This window comes from Podarcis vaucheri (genome assembly GCF_965113315.1).
Source record: "Podarcis vaucheri genome assembly, chromosome: 13".
NCBI lineage: Eukaryota > Metazoa > Chordata > Lepidosauria > Squamata > Lacertidae > Podarcis > Podarcis vaucheri.
The window spans coordinates 33,341,199-33,361,645 of record NC_138751.1 but is presented as its reverse complement, the minus strand read 5'-3'; the positions used below and the strand labels follow the sequence as shown (position 1 = coordinate 33,361,645).

Here is a 20,447-nt window from a genome sequence, read left to right as displayed (position 1 = left end):
ACTGATTTATATAAATCAGTAACTTGGTATTAATGTGACATTATTATATGCAACTGTGTATTTTTGCAATATTTTGTTTGTTGTCTGTTGTTGCTTCAGTTTTCTGTATGTTGTTTAGAGATATTTTAAATATTAAGCAGTACGTATAGAAATTAAACGAAGGGCTTGTCCATACTTTTGCTTTTCCCGTGCCTAGAAAGCACAGGTCTGAGCGGTTTTCCATTTGCCCTGCCGCTTTCCCTGAGAAAACCTGCTCTTTAATGCAGAATCAGCACAAATGTCAATCCAGGGAAAACCCAGTTGCCGTTTGGTCTGATTCAGCGCTAAAGAGCAGGTTTTTCTCTTAACTTTAATGGAGAGCTCAGTTGGTAGACAGAGCATAAGACTCTTAATCTCAGGGTTGTGGGTTTGAGCCCCATGTTGGGTAAAAGATTCCTGCATTGCAAGGGGGCTGGGCTAGATGACTCTTGTCCAGGCATAGGCAAACTCGCCCTCCAGATGTTTTGGGACTACAACTCCCACCATCCCTAGCTAACAGGACCAGTGGTCAGGGATGATGGGAATTGTAGTCTCAAAACATCTGGAGGGCCGAGTTTGCCTATGCCTGCTCTTGTCCATTACAACTCTACAGTTTTATGATTCTGTTATTCTAAGTCTGGATGAGCCCTCAATCTCTAGATAGTTACATCAAGCAGTGCTGGTTGGACAGCTCTTATGGGCTTCATTAGACATCTTGTTAGATTATATTTGTTTTGGAGGGATGGGGAATCTGTGCCCCCCCAGGTGCTGATGGACTATGTCGCATAATCCCTGGCCATTGAGCATGCTGGCTGGAACGGATGGGCAGTAAGAGTCCCAGCAGTATGTAGGTTCCCCATTCCTCCTGTATTGTATTAGTTTAAACTAAGGAAGTCATCTCATCTTGGAGCACCTGTTTTTAAAGCTTCTGCATGGCTGGAATGTAGTCAATGGTACAAAAGTAAGAGGTGCATCCTGTGGCCTTGCCTATCCTTGACATGTGTCTCCAGGATGGTTTTCCACAAAGGAAGAGCTGAAAAACATCTGTCTCCTGGGCTGCTGTATGGCTCTACTGTGGGTCTGCAAGGGCATTTCCAGGAGTTATAAGCGCTGACTGAGTTGATTCTGCTCTGCTTATACCTGTGAGCCGTGGAGAGGCTATTGACGCCCCTCTCCCCATACATTCTGATTAGGTAAAAGGGTGAAGGACCCCTGGATGGTTAAGCCCAGTCAAAGGCGACTATGTGGTTGCAACGCTCATCTCGCTTTCAGGCTGAGGGAGCCGGTGTTTGTCCACAGACAGCTTTCCGGGTCATGTGGCCAGCATGACTAAACTGCTTCTGGCGCAACAGGACACCGTGCCGTAAATCAGAGCGCATGGAAATGCTGTTTACCTTCCTGCCGCAGTGGTACCTATTTATCTATTTGCACTGGCGTGCTTTCGAACTTCTAAGTTGGCAGGAGCTGGGACAGAGCAATGGGAGCTCACCCCGTCACGTGGATTAGAACCGCCGGCCTTCCGATCAGCAAGCCCAAGAGGCTCAGTGGTTTAGGCCACAGCACCACCCGCTCCCCTGCATGCTGATTACTGACAGCTCAGAAGGTGGGCTGGGGTCAAGCTGGATCACAGTGCTTAACATAGTCCCAAACAGGTGTGAAACCTTGGCACTCGCTGATCCTCTTCCTGCCTTCCCGGTTTCTGCTCCTAGCTTACCACTACAGTGGTACCTCAGGTTACAAACGCCTCAGGTTACAAACGCCTCAGGTTACAAACGCTTCAGGTTCCAAGCTCCGCTAACCTGGAAGAATTACCTCGAGTTGAGAACTTTGCCCCAGGATGAGAACGGAAATCGTGTGGCAGCGGCAGCAAGAGGCGCCATTGGCGAAAGCATGCCTCTAGTTAAGAACAGTTTCAGGTTAAGAATGGATCTCCGGGATGAATTAAGTTCGTAACTAGAGGTACTACTGTACAAGGTTAAATTGCCTGTGAGGAGGAAAACTCCTCCTGCTTCTCTTTTCAGTTGTGTAAGTTGGGGTGGGCAGAGAGCACCCCTTGGTCAAGTAGCCCCACTCCTCCTCCTTTAGCTAAATCTAGCAAACTTCCGGTCAAGATGGCGTTGAGCCAGGTAGCCGGTCCCGGAGCTCCCAGACAACTCAGTTTTAATTGGGCTTAGCTTGTTTTAAATCAACTATTTTTAATGTCTAAAAAGTGGAGGGCAGATGACTGTGGAGCTAAATCTAGCATCCCGCCCCCCCCTCTGTGATCATGTTACAGAAGCAGCCGTGGAGTAATATAATGGAATAATAAGCAAATGTGTCTCAGGGTGCGGCCTGGAAATGCAGGAGGCCACAATTGCCTTGCCAGAAGAAAAGCAAGGCCCGCGTCTCCGTCTGGTCAGTGCCTGGACGGCTGCTCACCAGGGACTCGCACATACCACAGGTTTCCAGCATGTGGTCAGCGGCCTGCTGGTGGTCCACAAGCTTCATTCAGGTATTGCATGGCACGTCTGTAAAATTACAATTAGGAAACATAATGCGCAGTGCATTCCAGTGGCTACAGCAGCAGGGGGAAAATGTTGTTAGATGGGTCTGCGATGACCTTTATAACATTGTTAGAAACAGATGTGAAAGCTAGGAGCTAAATGACACATTAAACCTAGGTTATGGGCACCGCAATGGAGTGTCTAGGTGTGCTTTTTTATAACAATAATACAAAGCTGAAAATGAATGATCTGCAGCTAAAATATTATGTTCATTTTTCACACGGTCTACTCCTTCCCCTGCCCAGTCCCTAATATTCTTAAGAGGGTCTCTTCTCCAGTCTTCAGAGAGTAGCCGGAAGGGGAGGCAGAAAAAGGTCCTCCTTTCTTTCCACTCTGCAGTTTTCATCTGAAATCTTAGGCGTAGTACTGAAATTCCCTGTCGCAAAATGCGCCTAGAACAAGGGGAGTTTTGAACACTGCTTTATCAATGTTCAAGTGGTCTGTGAGGGAGGGGAAATAAAAGTTTGGGAACCGTAGGCATAGATGCCTCGCTGGGTTCTGTGGTGGAAGAAAAATGGAGTTGAAATGTCATAAATAAAAATAAATGAGGCAAAGTGGCTTTCCCTTGTTGACACTCAGAAGCTGCTGCCTGAGCCCCGAATTAAGGAGCCCGAGCAGCTCTCTTTTCTGAGACAACTTTGTGCGAGACAGGCCGAAACAGCAGGCTTACGAAGTTATCTAGGTACGATAAGAAAACGTCTTCTGCAATAATCCTGAGAGAAGTGTACAGCGCAAGGGGAGGGGGATTTGGGGCTGGCCTTCTCCCCATCGTGTCCTTGTAGGTTTTAAACCTGCTCCACCTATGCTGATGGCATCCTGAGAGGACATGTTTTGCAGTTTATAATGGGGCTCTTGGATTGCTGCTGAAGCTTATTGCACAGCCCCATATTGCAGACTTCTGTTGTTGTTATTAATTACAGTGGTGCCCCGTAAGACGAATGCCTCGCAAGACGGAAAACCCGCTAGACGAAAGGGTTTTCCGTTTTTCAATGCGCTTCGCAGGACGAATTTCCCTATTGGCTTGCTTCGCAAGACGAAAATGTCTTGCGAGTCTTGAAATTTTTTTCGCTCCCCCCTTTTTTCTAAGCCGCTAAGCCTTTAATAGCCGCTAAACCGCTAATAGCGCTAATCCGCTAATCCGCTAATAGGGTTGCTTCGCAAGACGAAAAAACCGCTTGACAAATAGACTCGCGGAACGGATTAATTTCGTCTTGCGAGGCACCACTGTATTATTATCATTATGTAATGTGCATTTTGCCCTTCATCCGAAGATCCCAGGGCAGTTCACAACAGAAAACAGAAAAATACATAATAAAACAAAAACAAACCAGTAACCCCGCTCCCACATGCGCATTTAAAAAGCCATAGAACGTTAATCAGCCAAACGCCTGGTAGAAGAGAAACCTTTTTGCCTGCTTGCCTAAAGATGTGTAGTGATAATGCCAAGTGAGCCTCCTTGGGAGAGCGTTGTACAAGTGGGGAGCTACCACTGAAAAGGCCCCGTTCTTGTGTTGTCATTTTCTGGACCTTCCATGGAGCGGGCACACTGAGAGGGGCCTCAGATGAAGATTGCAGGGTCTGGGTTAGTTCATACGGAAAGAAGTGACTCTTGAGATATTAGGGTCCTGAGATCCATAAGGCTTTGTAGGTCAAAACCAGCATTTTGGGCCCAGATATTAAGTCAGTGCAGTCAAGCCAGGATTGGTATTATGCGTTCAGACCATTGCTCCAGTTTAACCATCACTCTTGTCTGGACATGCACAGAATTTGTTGACCCTTCTGAGACAGAGACTGTGATTCTGCAATTTCTACAACGGGTAGCAGATGCAGTGATTTCTAGGTTATGTCAGACTACATCTCTGATCATCCCTCACCATTGGGCATGCTGGCTGGAGCTGATAGGGAGTTGAGAGTCCCAGGGACATGTGGAGGACACGATGTTGGCTGTCCCTCTGTATTTCATCTTGCAGGCGCTTGGACCTAGCAGTTCCTCTTCATGGGAGCTTGCCGGCATCATCTGGGACCTCTCCAAACCGGGTTATTTTTTAAAATCTCTTTGGCAGGTGTGTTTTGCAACGCGCCATTTACGTAATAATAGTGCACAAGTGGGTGCTTCTGTTTGTGCTGATGCAACACTGCCATGATTTCCAAAGGTCTTTAGACCTGATCCTGTCTTGCTGGGTATTGGTGGTGGTTTGGCTGTAAATAGATGCTCAGTAGTTAATCATCAGGCAGCAGCAATTTTCGTTAGGTCAAGAAAGCCCTCCAAAATATGGGTCAGCATAAGGTATACATAAGCCTTAATCCACCCTTGCCTTCTGTCTCCTGTAAGAGAGACCACTCTTAGCCTCCCATGCTCTTGTCAGCTGCTTTCCCTTGTTTATCCAAGATTGCCACTGATCTGAGCCCTGGTCCTCAGTAACCCTTTCAGAGCCATTCTGATGCGATGACACGAGAAGAAAAGAGAGGGAAAAAAGGGTTCAAGCTGCTCAGCAGCTCCTTTGCCCTGTTTTCCCCCCTTGAAGGAAGAAATTTCCATTGTGAATTCTTCCCCGCCTGAAATAAGGGCAGAGAAGATAGGACAGGCATGGTTGGGGTGAGGAGGAACCAGGGAAATATTTAAAAAGTCGGGAAAAGGAATGTGTTTGCTTCTTCCAGGCCCCATGTGGGTGGCGGTTGTGGCACATGGAACAAAAGCCCCAAGATTGTAAGTGGGAACAACTTAGGAAAACGTGCTCTTCAGTTTATTTTTATTTTATTTTATTAGCAGTTGGTTAGAGTAGTTTTATTCAGGTTTATGGAGAGCCCTTTAGTATCCCCACCTCTTGTGACAACCAATGTAAGACTTTGTTATATGGCAAGATAAATGCAAATGCAGAAGGCAATAAGAGCTGTTGACTGGACTTGTGCCAGCAGTGCAGAACATCTGTGGACATCCAGATGTTGCTGGTTCCCAGCTCCAATCACCCCTGACCATTGGCCATGCTAGCTGATGGAGATTGGGAGTCCCACAACATCTGGATGGCCACAGATGTTCCCCACTCGGTTACCAAGAACAACAGTGTCTACCTGCCCTCTTCCTACCTTGCTCTTCAAGATGCTAGTTATTTCAGTAAGAAGTAATACTCTTTGAGGTAAAATAAATTCAAAGAGGAGGGACGGAAAAGAGAAAAAAAAGGGGGGGGGGAGATGGCACAACAGACACACAACCTAGCCCTTGTATAGGGAAGTTTTTAATGTGTAATGTACTTTGTTATGTTTTTGTATATGCTGGAAGCTGCCCAGAGTGGATGGGGCAACCCAGTCAGATGGGTGGGGTACACAATCATCATCAACATCCTTCCTCCTCTTCCTCCTCTTCTTTTTACCTGGTGATTGACCTTAGCTACTGTCTGAAGCTCTAGTGCATGCCAGAAGTTCAGCCTGTGCATCACAGATACACCTTTGATATGACTATCTGAAATAGTCTTCCTGCTTGTCTCTCCCAGCTCAGAGATGCACTCATGGGCCATTACATTCCTTCCAGTGCCATCTTATTTCCAGTCCCTGTTTCTCACTGAGTACACACTGAGCTTGCAGCGAATGTCATCCCACTTATTCTTTTGGAGTTGATAACCTTCCTTTTTGTTATGTCCCCATTCTCCAAAGCAGACTACTATTAAAACAGCTTGGGAGAGAAAGAGAGCATTTAAAGCCGCGAAGATAAGGCATCCACTGTTTCTATTTATTTATGAGTTTGTTTCTTCCAGAACATTCTTCTGCTGCCCTTCAAAGCTCCCGGGGCGGCTTGCAAAAGCCGGGAAAACAATATCGAGCGAAACGATAACATAGAACACAGCAGAAGAGTGAAACTCGAGCGGAGTGATTATAAACCACAAGGCAGCGAATAGCTGGCTTTTTGTTGGCCTGTTTCTCTGACTTTTAAACTTTCTGTTGGCAGTGTTGTGTACTTTTTTAAAAACGTTGTTTTATGAGGGGTGGTGGTGGTTAAAAAAGGAAAGCACTTTGGTTATTTTAATAAACATTATAATAAGCATATAAGTGCTCTGACTGGCAGTGCCTCTACAAGGTATCGGGCAGAGCTGAGGTGGTTTCAATTGTTTGAGCAAATGGAGAAGCACTCCGTGAATTTTGCCTGGGACATTTACAAGGAACCCGGATTTCTGCATCTGGATCTTTCCTGCCTGATTCACTCCAGCACAATGCTCGCCATGGGTATTCCATAGGAAGTTGCTTTATACTCATTCAAGACCGTCAGACCATCTTCCTTGTTATTGTCTGGACCCACAGATGGGGGACCTGTGGCCCTCTGGATGTTGTTGGACTTCCACTCCCATCACTCCTGACTATTGGCCATATTGGCTGGGGCTGATGGGAGTTGGAGTCCAACAACATCCAGAGATCCACTGTCTTCCCAGTTCTGTATACCCCAGCTTGGCGGCAGCTCCTCTTGGTTTTAGAGAGCAGCCTTACCCAGCCTGGGGATACCAGAGATTGTACTTGGAACCTTCTTTTTTTTTACGAAATATTTTTTATTGGTTTTACAAATAGAAAATATAAATGAATACAAACTGTAAAAAACAAATCTCTATACAGTGGTACCTTGGGTTACATATGCTTCAGGTTACATACGCTTCAGGTTACAGACTCTGCAAACCCAGAAATAGTGCTTCAGGTTAAGAACTTTGCTTCAGGTTGAGAACAGAAATCGTGCTCCGACGGCGCGGCGGCAGCAGGAGGCCCCATTAACTAAAGTGGTTCTTCAGGTTAAGAATAGTTTCAGGTTAAGTACAGACCTCTGGAACGAATTAAGTACTTAACCTGAGGTACTACTGTAAATAGATTCTCTGAATCTTGAGACTTCCCCCCATCCCCTCCATGGGGCCTCATTTTAAGCATCGACAACTGCATATTTATCCGTACTCCAATTTTTATATCAAACCATATTGTCCACAATAATTTTTGCACTACAAGTGAGTCAAAATCCGGCTCTTGTTTCCATCTGTTTACAATGGTCTCCTAAATAACATACATTTTCCCCATTCTTTTATAAGGTTTTTATCCTCTTGGTTTCTGAGTTTTCCAGTCAGTTTTGCCATCTTGGCATAGTCCATCAGCTTGGTTTGCCACTCGTCTCTGGTAGGGACTTTGTCTTCTTTCCAACTCTGGGCCAATAACATCTGAGCGGTGGTTGTTCCATACATGAAGAGTCTTTTCTGCTCCTTTGGTATATCAGTACCTGTAATTCCTAATAAAAAGGCTTCTGGTTTCTTAACAATTTTAATCATTTTTTTTTTCATTTCATTATGTATCATCTCCCAGAAAGCTTTTATTACAAGTCCATCACATATGAAAAGGGTACCTTCTTTTTCTTTACATTTCCAGCAGATATTTGAACTTGTCTTATACATTTTTGCTAACTTAATATCAATCAAATACCACCGGTACATCATTTTTATATAATTTTCTTTAACTGTACAACATGCCGTAAATTTCAAATCTGACTTCCATAACCTTTCCCAATCTGCCATCTGAATATTATGTCCCAAATGTGGGACTTGGGACCTTCTGAATGCAAAGTACATCCTCTCCCACTGATCTACAGCTACTCTTGTTCCCTCATTTCATAGAACCAAAATATTTATCGGCTTAAAATTCAGTAGAGTTCAGTATCTCAAAGCACTTGGGACTAATCTATACTGGTCAGTTAAAGGGTTATAAATGTGCTGCAAACATGCGACACCAGAAGGCGCTGTAGAGCAATGTAAAACCGTCAATGTAAAATCGCATTGAGAGCTAAATAACATTTTAAAAAGCGTTTTTATGATCAGTATAGATCCAGCCTTGGAGCTCAAGGGTCCCGCAGAACTGATTATCAGTAGCTGAAGCAGGGATGTACCTCAGAGGCAGGGTGCAAATTTGCATGCATAAGGTCCCGGGTTCAAACTCTGGCATCTCCAGGTAGGGATGGGAAAAGCCCAGTGTGAATAATATTGAACTAGGCCAATGGTCTGACTCATTAGAAGGCAGTTTCCTGGCCGATCAAAGGAAACATTTCTTCACACATGAAATGGGATGGATTGATTTTTACTTAAGTGATTTAAGTCTTCATTAAATGACCAAGAACAGAAAAGACTTGACAGATCAGTGGGGTGCCCAGGTGGTGTGTGAGGCAGCAAGCTTCCTGAAGCTATACAAACATGGATATGGTCAGTTTCTGGTGTTAGACGACCAATGCGTGCTGCCTTGAGTTCCACAGAAGAAAGGATAGAGATGACTGTACTGAAGTTTAATTTAAAAAGACTGATCTAAGATAGTTCCCCGTTTTCTAAAATGTTTATTTCCTGGAGCAGCATCCATATTGAGTGTTTACTAAATCTACCCCACCCCAGCAAAATATATATATATATATATATATATATATATATATATATATTTGCTTTCGTAGATTTTCACGGGTACAGGAATGCAGGTTTTGGTGTCTTCGGGTGTCTTCCCGTGTAAGAGTCGGGGTGTCTGTGCGACGTTTCGACGAGGTCTCACTCGTCATCTTCAGGCTGGTGCTTTCGGCTTCTTGTTACTGGAACAGAGCAGAATCTGGTGTTTGAGTTCCTATAAATACTGTTGAGGGGTGTGGTGTATAGCCTCCAACGTTCTGGGCAGAGAGGAAGTTCCTAGATTAGTGTGCCTCTTCTTCTTTTGTTCCTTAATTACTTGAGGGATATCTTGAGTGATTTCATGAGTGATATTCTGAATACCACTGGGTGGGTCATTAAGTGTAGATTAGTTGCTAAAGCTTTTGTGTCTTGACCTCTTGAGCTTGTGAAGAGTTTTTCTGAGAAGATGGCTGTGCTGCATTTAGTTGTGCTCTGGCTTGGCTTCGTGTATAGGGGCGAGCTGTGGTTTTGTGCCTTGTGCCAGCCAGATCTGTGTAGGGATTGCAGGGGGGTGCAGCATCCGGAGGTGCCACTATAGTTTGGCTACTGGATGGAGTCTGTAATATGTCTGTGGAGAGGGTCTGGGTTTGGGTCTGGTGTGGTTGATTGGTGACGGCGTTCTGTGTGCCTCTGGTTCTGGTGTCGGTTTTTGTGGGGAGGGCTAATTTCCAGATGTCTGGCAGGCGGGACGTGTCGTCACGCTTGTTCATGTTGTGAGGGTGTTTCTCTATCTCGATGGCTTCCATGATTATTCTCTTGTGGTGATGTTCCATGTTAAAGAGCAATTTGGAATCTGCAAAATTAATTTCGTGTCCTGTTTCTTTCATGTGTTGGAAAAGAGAGGAAGTTTTTTCTTCTTTTTTGACGGCATTCTTGTGTTCTGCGATACGTGCATTTATTCGTCTGTTTGTTTGTCCAATGTACGTGGCTGGGCAGACTTTGCAGGGTATTTCATAGACCCCTTGGTTTTCCAGCTGGATTTTGTCTTTTGGGTTTCTGAGGATATTGGCTATTTTTTGGTTGGTGCAGAAGGCTGTTTTGATATTGTGTTTATGGAGGATTTTGCTGATTTTGTCTGTAGTGCCCTTGATATAAGGAAGGAGGGCCATGCCATTGTTTTCTTCTGTGTCTTGGTTTTTGGGGGGTGTTTCTTTTTGGATTAGCTTCGTAACCCTGTTTTTCTGGTATCCATTGGCGATTAACACATTTGAGAGATTCTGTAACTCAGTTGTCAAGTGGTCTTTGTCAGCCAGGCGTTTGGTTCTGGAGATGAGAGTCTTGGCTACGGAGTTTATTTGTGCAGGGTGGTGGTGTGATTGTGCATGTAAGTAGCGGTTGGTGTGTGTTTTTTTCTGGTAGATAGTGTGTCCTAGGGAGCCATCAGGTTTTTTGTAGATTAGGACGTCAAGAAAGGGGAGTTGGTTGTTGTCTTCTATTTCCATAGTGAATTGTATTTTGGGGTGTAGGCTGTTGAGATGTGTGAGGAAGCTATCTAGTTTTTCTTTCCCGTGTGGCCAAATTACAAAGGTAACAAATGGACAAAGATACAAACAGATAGAAGGAGCACCTATGGGATCACCCCTCTCACCGGTCATCGCAAATTTGTACATGGAACACTTTGAAACCAATGCTTTAGACAAGTCAGAACACAAACCCAAACTTTGGCTCAGATATGTTGACGACACCTTTGTAATTTGGCCACACGGGAAAGAAAAACTAGATAGCTTCCTCACACATCTCAACAGCCTACACCCCAAAATACAATTCACTATGGAAATAGAAGACAACAACCAACTCCCCTTTCTTGACGTCCTAATCTACAAAAAACCTGATGGCTCCCTAGGACACACTATCTACCAGAAAAAAACACACACCAACCGCTACTTACATGCACAATCACACCACCACCCTGCACAAATAAACTCCGTAGCCAAGACTCTCATCTCCAGAACCAAACGCCTGGCTGACAAAGACCACTTGACAACTGAGTTACAGAATCTCTCAAATGTGTTAATCGCCAATGGATACCAGAAAAACAGGGTTACGAAGCTAATCCAAAAAGAAACACCCCCCAAAAACCAAGACACAGAAGAAAACAATGGCATGGCCCTCCTTCCTTATATCAAGGGCACTACAGACAAAATCAGCAAAATCCTCCATAAACACAATATCAAAACAGCCTTCTGCACCAACCAAAAAATAGCCAATATCCTCAGAAACCCAAAAGACAAAATCCAGCTGGAAAACCAAGGGGTCTATGAAATACCCTGCAAAGTCTGCCCAGCCACGTACATTGGACAAACAAACAGACGAATAAATGCACGTATCGCAGAACACAAGAATGCCGTCAAAAAAGAAGAAAAAACTTCCTCTCTTTTCCAACACATGAAAGAAACAGGACACGAAATTAATTTTGCAGATTCCAAATTGCTCTTTAACATGGAACATCACCACAAGAGAATAATCATGGAAGCCATCGAGATAGAGAAACACCCTCACAACATGAACAAGCGTGACGACACGTCCCGCCTGCCAGACATCTGGAAATTAGCCCTCCCCACAAAAACCGACACCAGAACCAGAGGCACACAGAACGCCGTCACCAATCAACCACACCAGACCCAAACCCAGACCCTCTCCACAGACATATTACAGACTCCATCCAGTAGCCAAACTATAGTGGCACCTCCGGATGCTGCACCCCCCTGCAATCCCTACACAGATCTGGCTGGCACAAGGCACAAAACCACAGCTCGCCCCTATACACGAAGCCAAGCCAGAGCACAACTAAATGCAGCACAGCCATCTTCTCAGAAAAACTCTTCACAAGCTCAAGAGGTCAAGACACAAAAGCTTTAGCAACTAATCTACACTTAATGACCCACCCAGTGGTATTCAGAATATCACTCATGAAATCACTCAAGATATCCCTCAAGTAATTAAGGAACAAAAGAAGAAGAGGCACACTAATCTAGGAACTTCCTCTCTGCCCAGAACGTTGGAGGCTATACACCACACCCCTCAACAGTATTTATAGGAACTCAAACACCAGATTCTGCTCTGTTCCAGTAACAAGAAGCCGAAAGCACCAGCCTGAAGATGACGAGTGAGACCTCGTCGAAACGTCGCACAGACACCCCGACTCTTACACGGGAAGACACCCGAAGACACCAAAACCTGCATATATATATATATATATATATATATATATATATATACACACACACACACACACACACACACACACACACACACATAAAATGCTGGTTTGCAACTAAACAGGAACCTTATACAGCCAAGAGTGTAATCCAAAACTTTTTGACCACTTAGCTTTTTGTAGTACACAACTATATCTCCTAAGAGATAAGGGAAAGCACTGGGGAAGATAAATGGATTTCTGTTCTGCCTTTTATCTGTGCACACGCAAATAAATTCATTTTGCTTAGCATCCTTGAAAGCCACAAACTCAGAGCTTTCTAGAAGCTTGGTAGTTTATGGAGTGGAACAGTGTTTTTCCAGGAGATGGAAAAATAATTTATGTCCGTGCATGGCTGTTAGAACAGGTGTGCAGCACTTTTGGCCCTCCAGATGTTGAGACTCTCTGAGACTCTTGTGGAAGATCACGACACTAACACACACCTGTTTTTGAGAAGATGTTGGCATGCCTAAGATCTCATTGGGCAGAGGGTTGGATGTGATTCCTAAGTTACTGTTGCCTCTTTCCCCTTGAATAGGGTTTCTCTACCTTTTAATGTGAATGACAGGCCGAAAAGTGAAAAGAGATGCAGTGATGTGAAGCAGGATCTTATTTAGCAAGAGAACCTAATAAAAAATGTCATAGTGAAGGTTCTGTGCTAATTAAGTCTTTCAGGGTTTGGGGTTTGTTGTTCAGTGGTATTCTTGAACTGCTTGTGATCATTGCATGGACTCGCATTTTTAATGCCTGTGCTGACCCAAGTAAAAACATTGCATTCTCTTGGACTGTGGAAAAATACAGATTACCCCCTGCTGACCTAGAGTCCTATGATATGGTCTTATGATGAATAAGCTGCATAGATGTACAGCTTTGGAGAGGGGGCCCTTTTGACTCTTGTGTAGGATAGCGGTCTACCTTTGTACAATTATGTAACTGAGAATGTGTGAAACCTGTGTCCTCATCTCTATGGCGTGTCCACTTTCCTGCTCAGTGGGTTTTCTGTGGAAACTCAATGGCGTGTCTTGGATATCCGTTCTTTAGAAACTACAGTCATCAATTAGGTGCACTTTCAAATGTGAATGCTGCTTGCTTCTTATGTTAGAGTGTGTAGATAACATCCAAAACCTTTTAAAATACAATGCACAGTCTTATTCCCATTCTCCCTGCCTCCCTTTTTCTATTTTAAGAACAAAACAGCATTTCTAAAGCATATTTCAATGTTGAAGAAGCATTTATATCTATAATTTCAGTTCTCTAAGGCAGGCCAGTTATATCCCCATTTTACATCTGATTGGATAATGATTTGCTTAAGGTGCTGATGGGAGACTTGTGGCTTTCCAGGTGTTGGATTCCAACTCCCATCAGCCCCTGCCAGCGTGGCCAGTAGTCAGGGATGATGGGAATTGTAGTCCAGCAACTTTTGGAAGGCTACAGGTTTCCCATCCTGAGATTGAACTGGGGACTTCCAACTTACATTCCTAGCCACTATGGCTAAGAAAATGTTGTCACAATCAAAGTGGAACACAGTATAGGCATAAATCTAGAGACCATGGTTTCCCAAACTTGGGTCTCCAACTGTTTTTGGACTACAATTCCTATCACCTCTGACCCACTGGTCCTGCTAGCTAGGGATGATGGGGGTTGTAGTCCAAAAACAGCTGGACTACTGGACTACTTAAGCCTCCTGTTTGTGAATAGGCCCTGTCCGTAAGAGATACTGTACTGTTGATTGGTTGACATTTTGTAAAAAAAAAATGAAAATATAGATGCTGTTAGAGGTTTGCCTCTGCTAAGGATTCCCTGTAGCTGAACCAATACAGGGCAGCCATCGAATACTAGGCCCCTTCTGTTATCTATAAATGATGGCAGGTATAATCTCTGGCGATCACTCGTAGCCAAGTAAGATTGTCTTCCATAAGCACGGTTTTAACATTGAGTCCGTAAGTGACTGTGGAGGCCAATTCTGGATCCACATGTCCTTCCACAGTGGGGACATTGGTATGCGGGCGGGAGTTGATCACGGTGTGGATTTGCTAAGCGTTCCTTCCTCTTAGCACGTTTCTCCCTTGCGTCCTGAGTTCGAGTGTCTTCAAAGCCCATGAGACCTTTGGTAAAGGCTGTTCTCCAACTGGAGCGCTCGCAGGCCAGTGTTTCCCAGTTGTCAGTGTTTATACTACATTTTTTTTTAGATTTGCCTTGTCTTTAAACCTCTTTTGTTGACCACCAGCATTACGCTTTCCATTTTTAAGTTCGGAATAGAGTAGTTGCTTTGGAAGGCGATCATCAGGCATCCGCACAACATGACCAGTCCAACGAAGTCGATGTTGAAGAATCCTTGTTTCAACACTGGTGATCTTTGCTTCTTCCAGTACACCGATATTAGTTCGCCTGTCTTCCCAAGTGATGTGTAAATTTTTTGGGAGACACCATTGATGGAATCCTTCGAGGAGCTGGAGATGGCGTTTAGAAGTGGTCCATGTTTCACAAGCATATACCGGTAGTAAGGTTGGTAGTACAATAGCTTTGTAAACAAGCACTTTGGTTTCCCCTGCGAATGTCCCGGTCCTCAAACACTACCTGCGAGATATGTATACAGTAAAGTGCTCTGTAGTAGAAATCATACTAGAATATATTTTTTTTAAGTGTACAGTATAAAGAAAGCTATAGGAGCTTGTATAGCAATGGCATGGGTGTCCAAAGAATGGGACTGTGTCCAGTTCAAACACTTGGCTAGCGTGCTTCAGCCCCTGGCAGGAATTGTGCTTCATCCAGCCTCTGTAAATCTTGAAAGTGAATCATTCTGAACATAGATTTCAGATAATTGCTCCCCCTGCTGAACTGTAATATCCTTTTTGGGAATGAAAACTGCCATATTACCAAGGTATCTCTATGTTTATCATATTTTTAATCTGCGGCTTGCTGCCTATTGTATCGGGGCGCCACTCTCTTTGTTGTGTGAAGGGAAAGTAGCTCTCCCTCCAGGAAGAAAACTACAAAGGGGTGGCAGCCAAACCTTTTGTTAATCCAGCCTTGAACTCCTAGAGCTGGGAAGAGGTAGGAAGGTGACGCCTCAATTCACCCCCAAAACGGAAGATTTCCTCCACTTTCCTTGCTAACTTGTGCTGCACTCCAGAGCCAGCAGAGGGCGTAGATTCTCTTCATTTTTTGTTATTATTCCTCTCTTTTCCCCCTTTCTAGATAAAGGGAGCTATGATCAAATAATACAAAATAGGATACAGTCTTACAGCTGTGGAATCTGAGCTACGTGCCGGCCCTCAGTTTTGTGAGGCTTAACTCCAGATGCCCACAGTGCGCTGAACTGATAAATCATGGTTACACCTTTTGTTCCCCCCTTCTCAACCACAGCTTAGTTTTTTCAGCACATGGGTCCATTTTGAAAATACCACTGCTCATCAGCCCTGGAATGCATGGATTACCAAAGAGTCACTCTGAACAAGTGCAGAGTTCTTGCTCGTCCCTCTGTAACAACAACCAGGTTCCTGGAATTAGAAGGCAGGAATCCCTTGTGAAAGGGTGGGGCTATTGCATAAGTGAGGGAACTTTTTCTGCATGGGGGCCACATTCCACTCTGGGCAGCCTTCTGGGGGCCACATGCCCGAGGCAGTAGTGGGAAGAGCAGTAAATGTGAATTTTACCTTTCTATGGAAGGCTAGTCCCCCCACCCCTACTTTGGAAAGCAAGAGTTCTAGGAGACATCCTAGACAGGTGAAAAACACCGAAGGAGGTTGATACAAAAGCAGAGTTGGTGAAGGAAGCGACTTGCAGTGTGAGTGTGTCCTGAGGGGAGAGTCTTGAGGCCCATGTAGCAAGAGCCTTTGAGGGCCTCATTTGACCCTCAGGGCTAAGGTCCCCCATTCCTAGGATATTGTGAAGTCTTGAACCCAGAACCTGTTTCAGAAGGGAACTGCTGGCCTGAAGGAACTCTCTCTCTCTACATATCCTACCATTTTGCTGCTTGTAGTATTTTGAACTGTAAACCACCTCAGGTGCCTTGCCAGAAAGCGTATGTTTATAGATGCAACCAGCCATTAATTAAATAAAAATAAAGTAAGTTGCCTGCACTACCCCCTGATCCTGAATCATTCACTGCCAAGTTGATTGGCAGCACTCTAAATGAGAACAGAGAAAAGAGAAGACTACTTTGAACGGTGGATATAATTTGCCTTGGAATTAACTCTGTGGCGAGATGTAGTATCTGCTATTAAAAGTGGACCAGACCTGTTCATGGAGGGTGGGTTCTGTCACTGGCTATTGGCCGCAATGGCTATATGGAACCTCCCACGTTCAGAGACAGGACACCCTGAAATGTCTGTTGGTGGGGAAATGGCAAGGAAGGGCTGGATGAGTCTTTGGTGTGATCCAGCAAGGCTTGCTTTGCATTAGGGTATTGGCTCTCTCTCTCTGCCAGGGCCCTGGTAAATGCCTGAGCTGGCTGTGTCCCTCTTGACTTCTGAGGTTGCGCCAGACCTTAATCTCTGGACTTATCTTTAGATAGTAAACATGTATTGCTTCACTTCAAAATGTGTTAAGCCAGCCCTCCTGCGTTTTGGGGGGAAGGGCTTTCCTGCTCCTCTCTGGAGGTGGGGTGCTGGCCATCTGCCCTAAGGCCTTGCCCCGATGGCACACTGCTCCTAGGATTGTGCATCATACAGTGAAGGACCAGACTGTTCCTGTTTAAAAGCTGGGGAGATGGGGGAAGACATGCCATGCATCTGTACAGCTACGTAGCTTCCCTCCCCCCGCCCCCGTCGTGAGGAGTTGATTGATTAACTGACTAGCCAGGATATGATCTCACATCCCCTCTTATGGAAGGACAGGAAAATGACTTGGGGCAGTGAAGGTCCCTGACGCATTGGGGAAATTTGCCTGGCTGTAGAAAGGGGGCAACCTTGGTAGATCATTCCTGCCCCTCCAACACTACAATGGGGCAGGTGGGCTTGTGGGTGCTCAGTCCACGGCAACTCTTGCTGCTTGTGTTCAGGGATGGGTCCTCCAGCCCCTAAAAGCGGACGCCAATCAAGGACGTTGAGTTCTGGTGTATGACGCTGCAGTTAAGAAAGCGAGCTGGGAGATACCTGATTTCAAATCTTGCCTCCTCCACTATTTTCTGTGTCTCAGCTCCTTCACCCACACAACCTGTTTCAAAATCTGGAATGGTTCTGCTGTTCTGGGCTGTTGGACAGGCTATGAACACAGTGTATGTAAAATGCTTTGATCACATGAAAACGTACCGTGGAAATACAAAGAATTATTATTATCCACTGCTATGCATTTCTGCCTTCCTTTGAAGACTGGTGCTTCTATATTATTTTTTTAAAAGACTCCCTGGGTCCAAGAATAAATCCCTCACACCACATCTCGGGCTTGTGTGTAGCTCCTCCTCCTTGCTACCACTGGGGATGTGCCAATCCTTGCTGCAACCTTACACACACACAACACCCCGTGACCTATGCCTTGTGATGAACCTCCTTCAGCCTGTACCAGCGCATAGTTGGCGCATCCGACTGTCCGTACCAGGCTGCCTGCCCCTGGGTTCTCTTTGATGCCAGGCCTCAGATTGCCAGTTTTTTCTGTGCCTGGCTGTGACAGCCCATTGTCTTTCTCTTTCTCCTGCCCCCCTCCCTGCCCACCCCACACTGCCCCTTTAGCTGGTCCTGTATGCTATTCTATCGGACTGTGCTGGTATCTCCTCTATTCCCTGGCCTTTGAGCTTCCTGTTCTGGGCCAGCCTTTCCCTTAAACAAGACTTGCTCCTCCTGTCTTGGGCTGTGTTCATCCGCAGGCTTAAGGCATTGAACTGAACTTTAAACACAGGTTCAACATTGGGGTGGGGGGCGCTCCTCTTCTCCTAGAGAGGGGAGTTGTGGCTGATCCCCACTCGCTTTACTTCCCAGCCTTTGGGAACTGAAGTGGTCCCACCCCTTAATACTGCTGTGTGTCCTCAGATGTCACCTGGAAGTGTGTTTCCTTTACCCTGAAATGGAAGAAACTTCCCATTTTTGGAAGTGATAGACCCATTGAAGTGAATGCACGCGACTAACTTCAATGCCTTTATTTCAGTGGGTCTACTCTGAGTAGGGCTAGCACAGCCTGGTGCAGCTGTGCCCTCTATTCTAGGCCAGGGTTTCCCAAACTTGGGTCTCCAGCTGTTTGGACTACAGTTCCCATCATCCCTGACCACTGGTCCTGCTAGCTAGGGATGATGGGAGTTGTAGTCCAACAACCGCTAAAGACCCACGTTTGGGAAGCCCTTTTCTAGGACCCCTAGAAGCCCTTTTCTAGGACCCCTCTTCGTCTTTCTGTTCATTTGTGTGTGAGAGAGACCACCGGCCCCGATCTCCAAGGACCCTCCCGCTCGTGCTCCTTTCTCTTGCGTCTCCCAAGCCAGCCTTTCTGCCTACGGGCGTAGCCAGGATTATTGTTGGGTGGGGGCAGGCCTTTTGTTGAGCGGGGGGGGGCAGAACCTCAGTTTGTTATACATTTTTTATTGATTGGGGGACACCTGCCCCCCTGCCCCTCCTTGGCTACGTCCGTGTTTCTGCCCCTGCCTCGAGGGAGGGTCTCCTTCCCGGTTGGGCTGGCGGCCTCTTTCCCCCCAGCCCTCGACTTTTCTCTCCCCGCTCCGTCCCTTTCGCCCCCTGTGTGCGCTTCCGTCTCCCCTTTCCCGCCCTTTTCTCCCTCTCCGCCGCCTGCCCCCGAAAAACCCCCCTCCGGGGCGGGGGTCTCTCCCGACTGCTCTGCCCGTCCACCCCAGGAGGGGCTGGCCCGCCTGCCCGCTGCTGCTGCTGCTCCTCCTCCGCCCCTTGGCCGGCTTAGCGGGCGGGCGGCCTTCCCTTTTCCCTTCTCCCTCCTCCTCCTGCCGTGGAAGAGGCGGAGCTGCCTGGGCAGCCTGGCCCAGCCGAGCGAAAGTCTCTCCAGCCTGGCTGCTGCTGCTGCTTGTTGCTGCCGCCGCCGGCTCTCGCTTCCCGCCCCGCTCGTACGCCCCGTCGGGGCCAGCGCCGCGCCCGATGAATGGAGTCGCCTTTTGCCTGGTTGGGATCCCGCCGCCGCCGCCGCCAAGGAGTCCCGAGGTGAGCCCGCGGCGGGGCAAGGAAAGTGGGTCCGGAGGGGTGTGTGTGTGGGGTGTGTGTTTGTGCATCTGCGCTGAATAAGCTGGGCTGGCGGCCCTGGGTCGAACTGGGCAGGCTTGCGGAGAAGCCTGACCCGGAGCGGAGAGAAGGATTATGCTGGGTGGGCTTGGAGGATCAAGAGGGGCTATTAGGGAGACTCTTAATCCCAGGGCTGTGGCTTCAAACTCTGTGTTGGGCAAAAAAAGATTTCTGCATTGCTGGGGGTTGGACTAGATGACCCTGGTAGTCCCTTCCAATTCCACAATTCTGTGATCCCAGGGAGAATTTACTGGGAGGAAAGATAGTGGGCAAGTGCTGGAAGCTAATACTGGATGAACTGGGGGTGGGGGTGGGGATGGGGATGGGGATGAAGAAGGGTGTGTGTTCGTGGTGAAGGGTGGACCTGCTTTGAGTGCAGAAGGCTCTGGGTTCAGTCTCTTGGCATTTACAGGTAGGGCTGGGGGTGTCCTGTCATCCTTGCCCCACTCAAGGTGATTCAGCTGTGGGAATGTGAACATATGCAAAGTGGGGATTCTAATCTGTGGTAGTGCCTGTGAATTTGGAACCCAACGTGGTTTAGTGTTTTGTTTTTAAATTCTGGAGTAAAACGCAGCTGTAGCTCAGTGGCAGCACAGATGTCTTGCACGAGGTCCAGTCCCTGGCATCTCTAGGTAAAGCTGTGAAGGTCCTCTGCCTGGAACCTTGGCAAGCCCTAGCTAACAGGACCAGTGGTCAGGGATGATGGGAGTTGTAGTCCCAAAACATCTGGAGGGCTGAGTTTGCCTTTGCCTGGTGTAGACAATACTGAGTTAGCCTGTCTCAGTATAAGGCATGTGATGTAGGCATGGTGCTGGCATGGAAAACGGGAGGTGGGGCAGAATGGCTTGTTTCGGTATGTTCTCTGGTCCCCCCGCCTTTGTCCTTTGGATGGAGTTAATAGCTGGGTAGGGGTGTGTGGCCTTGATGCTTGTGGCTTTTTATGGTTCAGGGATAGGCTTTTTTTGGGGGGGATCTGAAGCTTGCTGGTATGCTAGCATCAAAGACTCTTGCTGATTCAGGAAAACAGGAAGGAAAATAGCTACTTGGGAGGTGAGTTTGGCTACTGGCTGAGATCGGTGGGATC

At 46.5% G+C, this 20,447-nt stretch overlaps 1 protein-coding gene across 3 annotated transcripts in view; it reads left to right on the top strand.

Annotated features, from left to right (window-relative positions):
- The window catches only part of ARHGAP23 (Rho GTPase activating protein 23), a 180,547-nt gene that overhangs the window by 17,001 nt on the left and 143,099 nt on the right, over positions 1-20,447 (top strand). Inside the window, exon 1 of one of the 3 annotated variants that reach the window (XM_082197158.1) lies at positions 19,145-19,285. The exons of the other annotated variants lie outside the window; for them this stretch is intronic. Within the exon in view, the coding sequence (XP_082053284.1) occupies positions 19,223-19,285 (63 nt within the window). The 5' untranslated portion in view covers positions 19,145-19,222. Of the gene's footprint in view, positions 1-19,144; positions 19,286-20,447 lie in introns of those variants that run through there. 3 annotated transcript variants of the gene reach the window in all.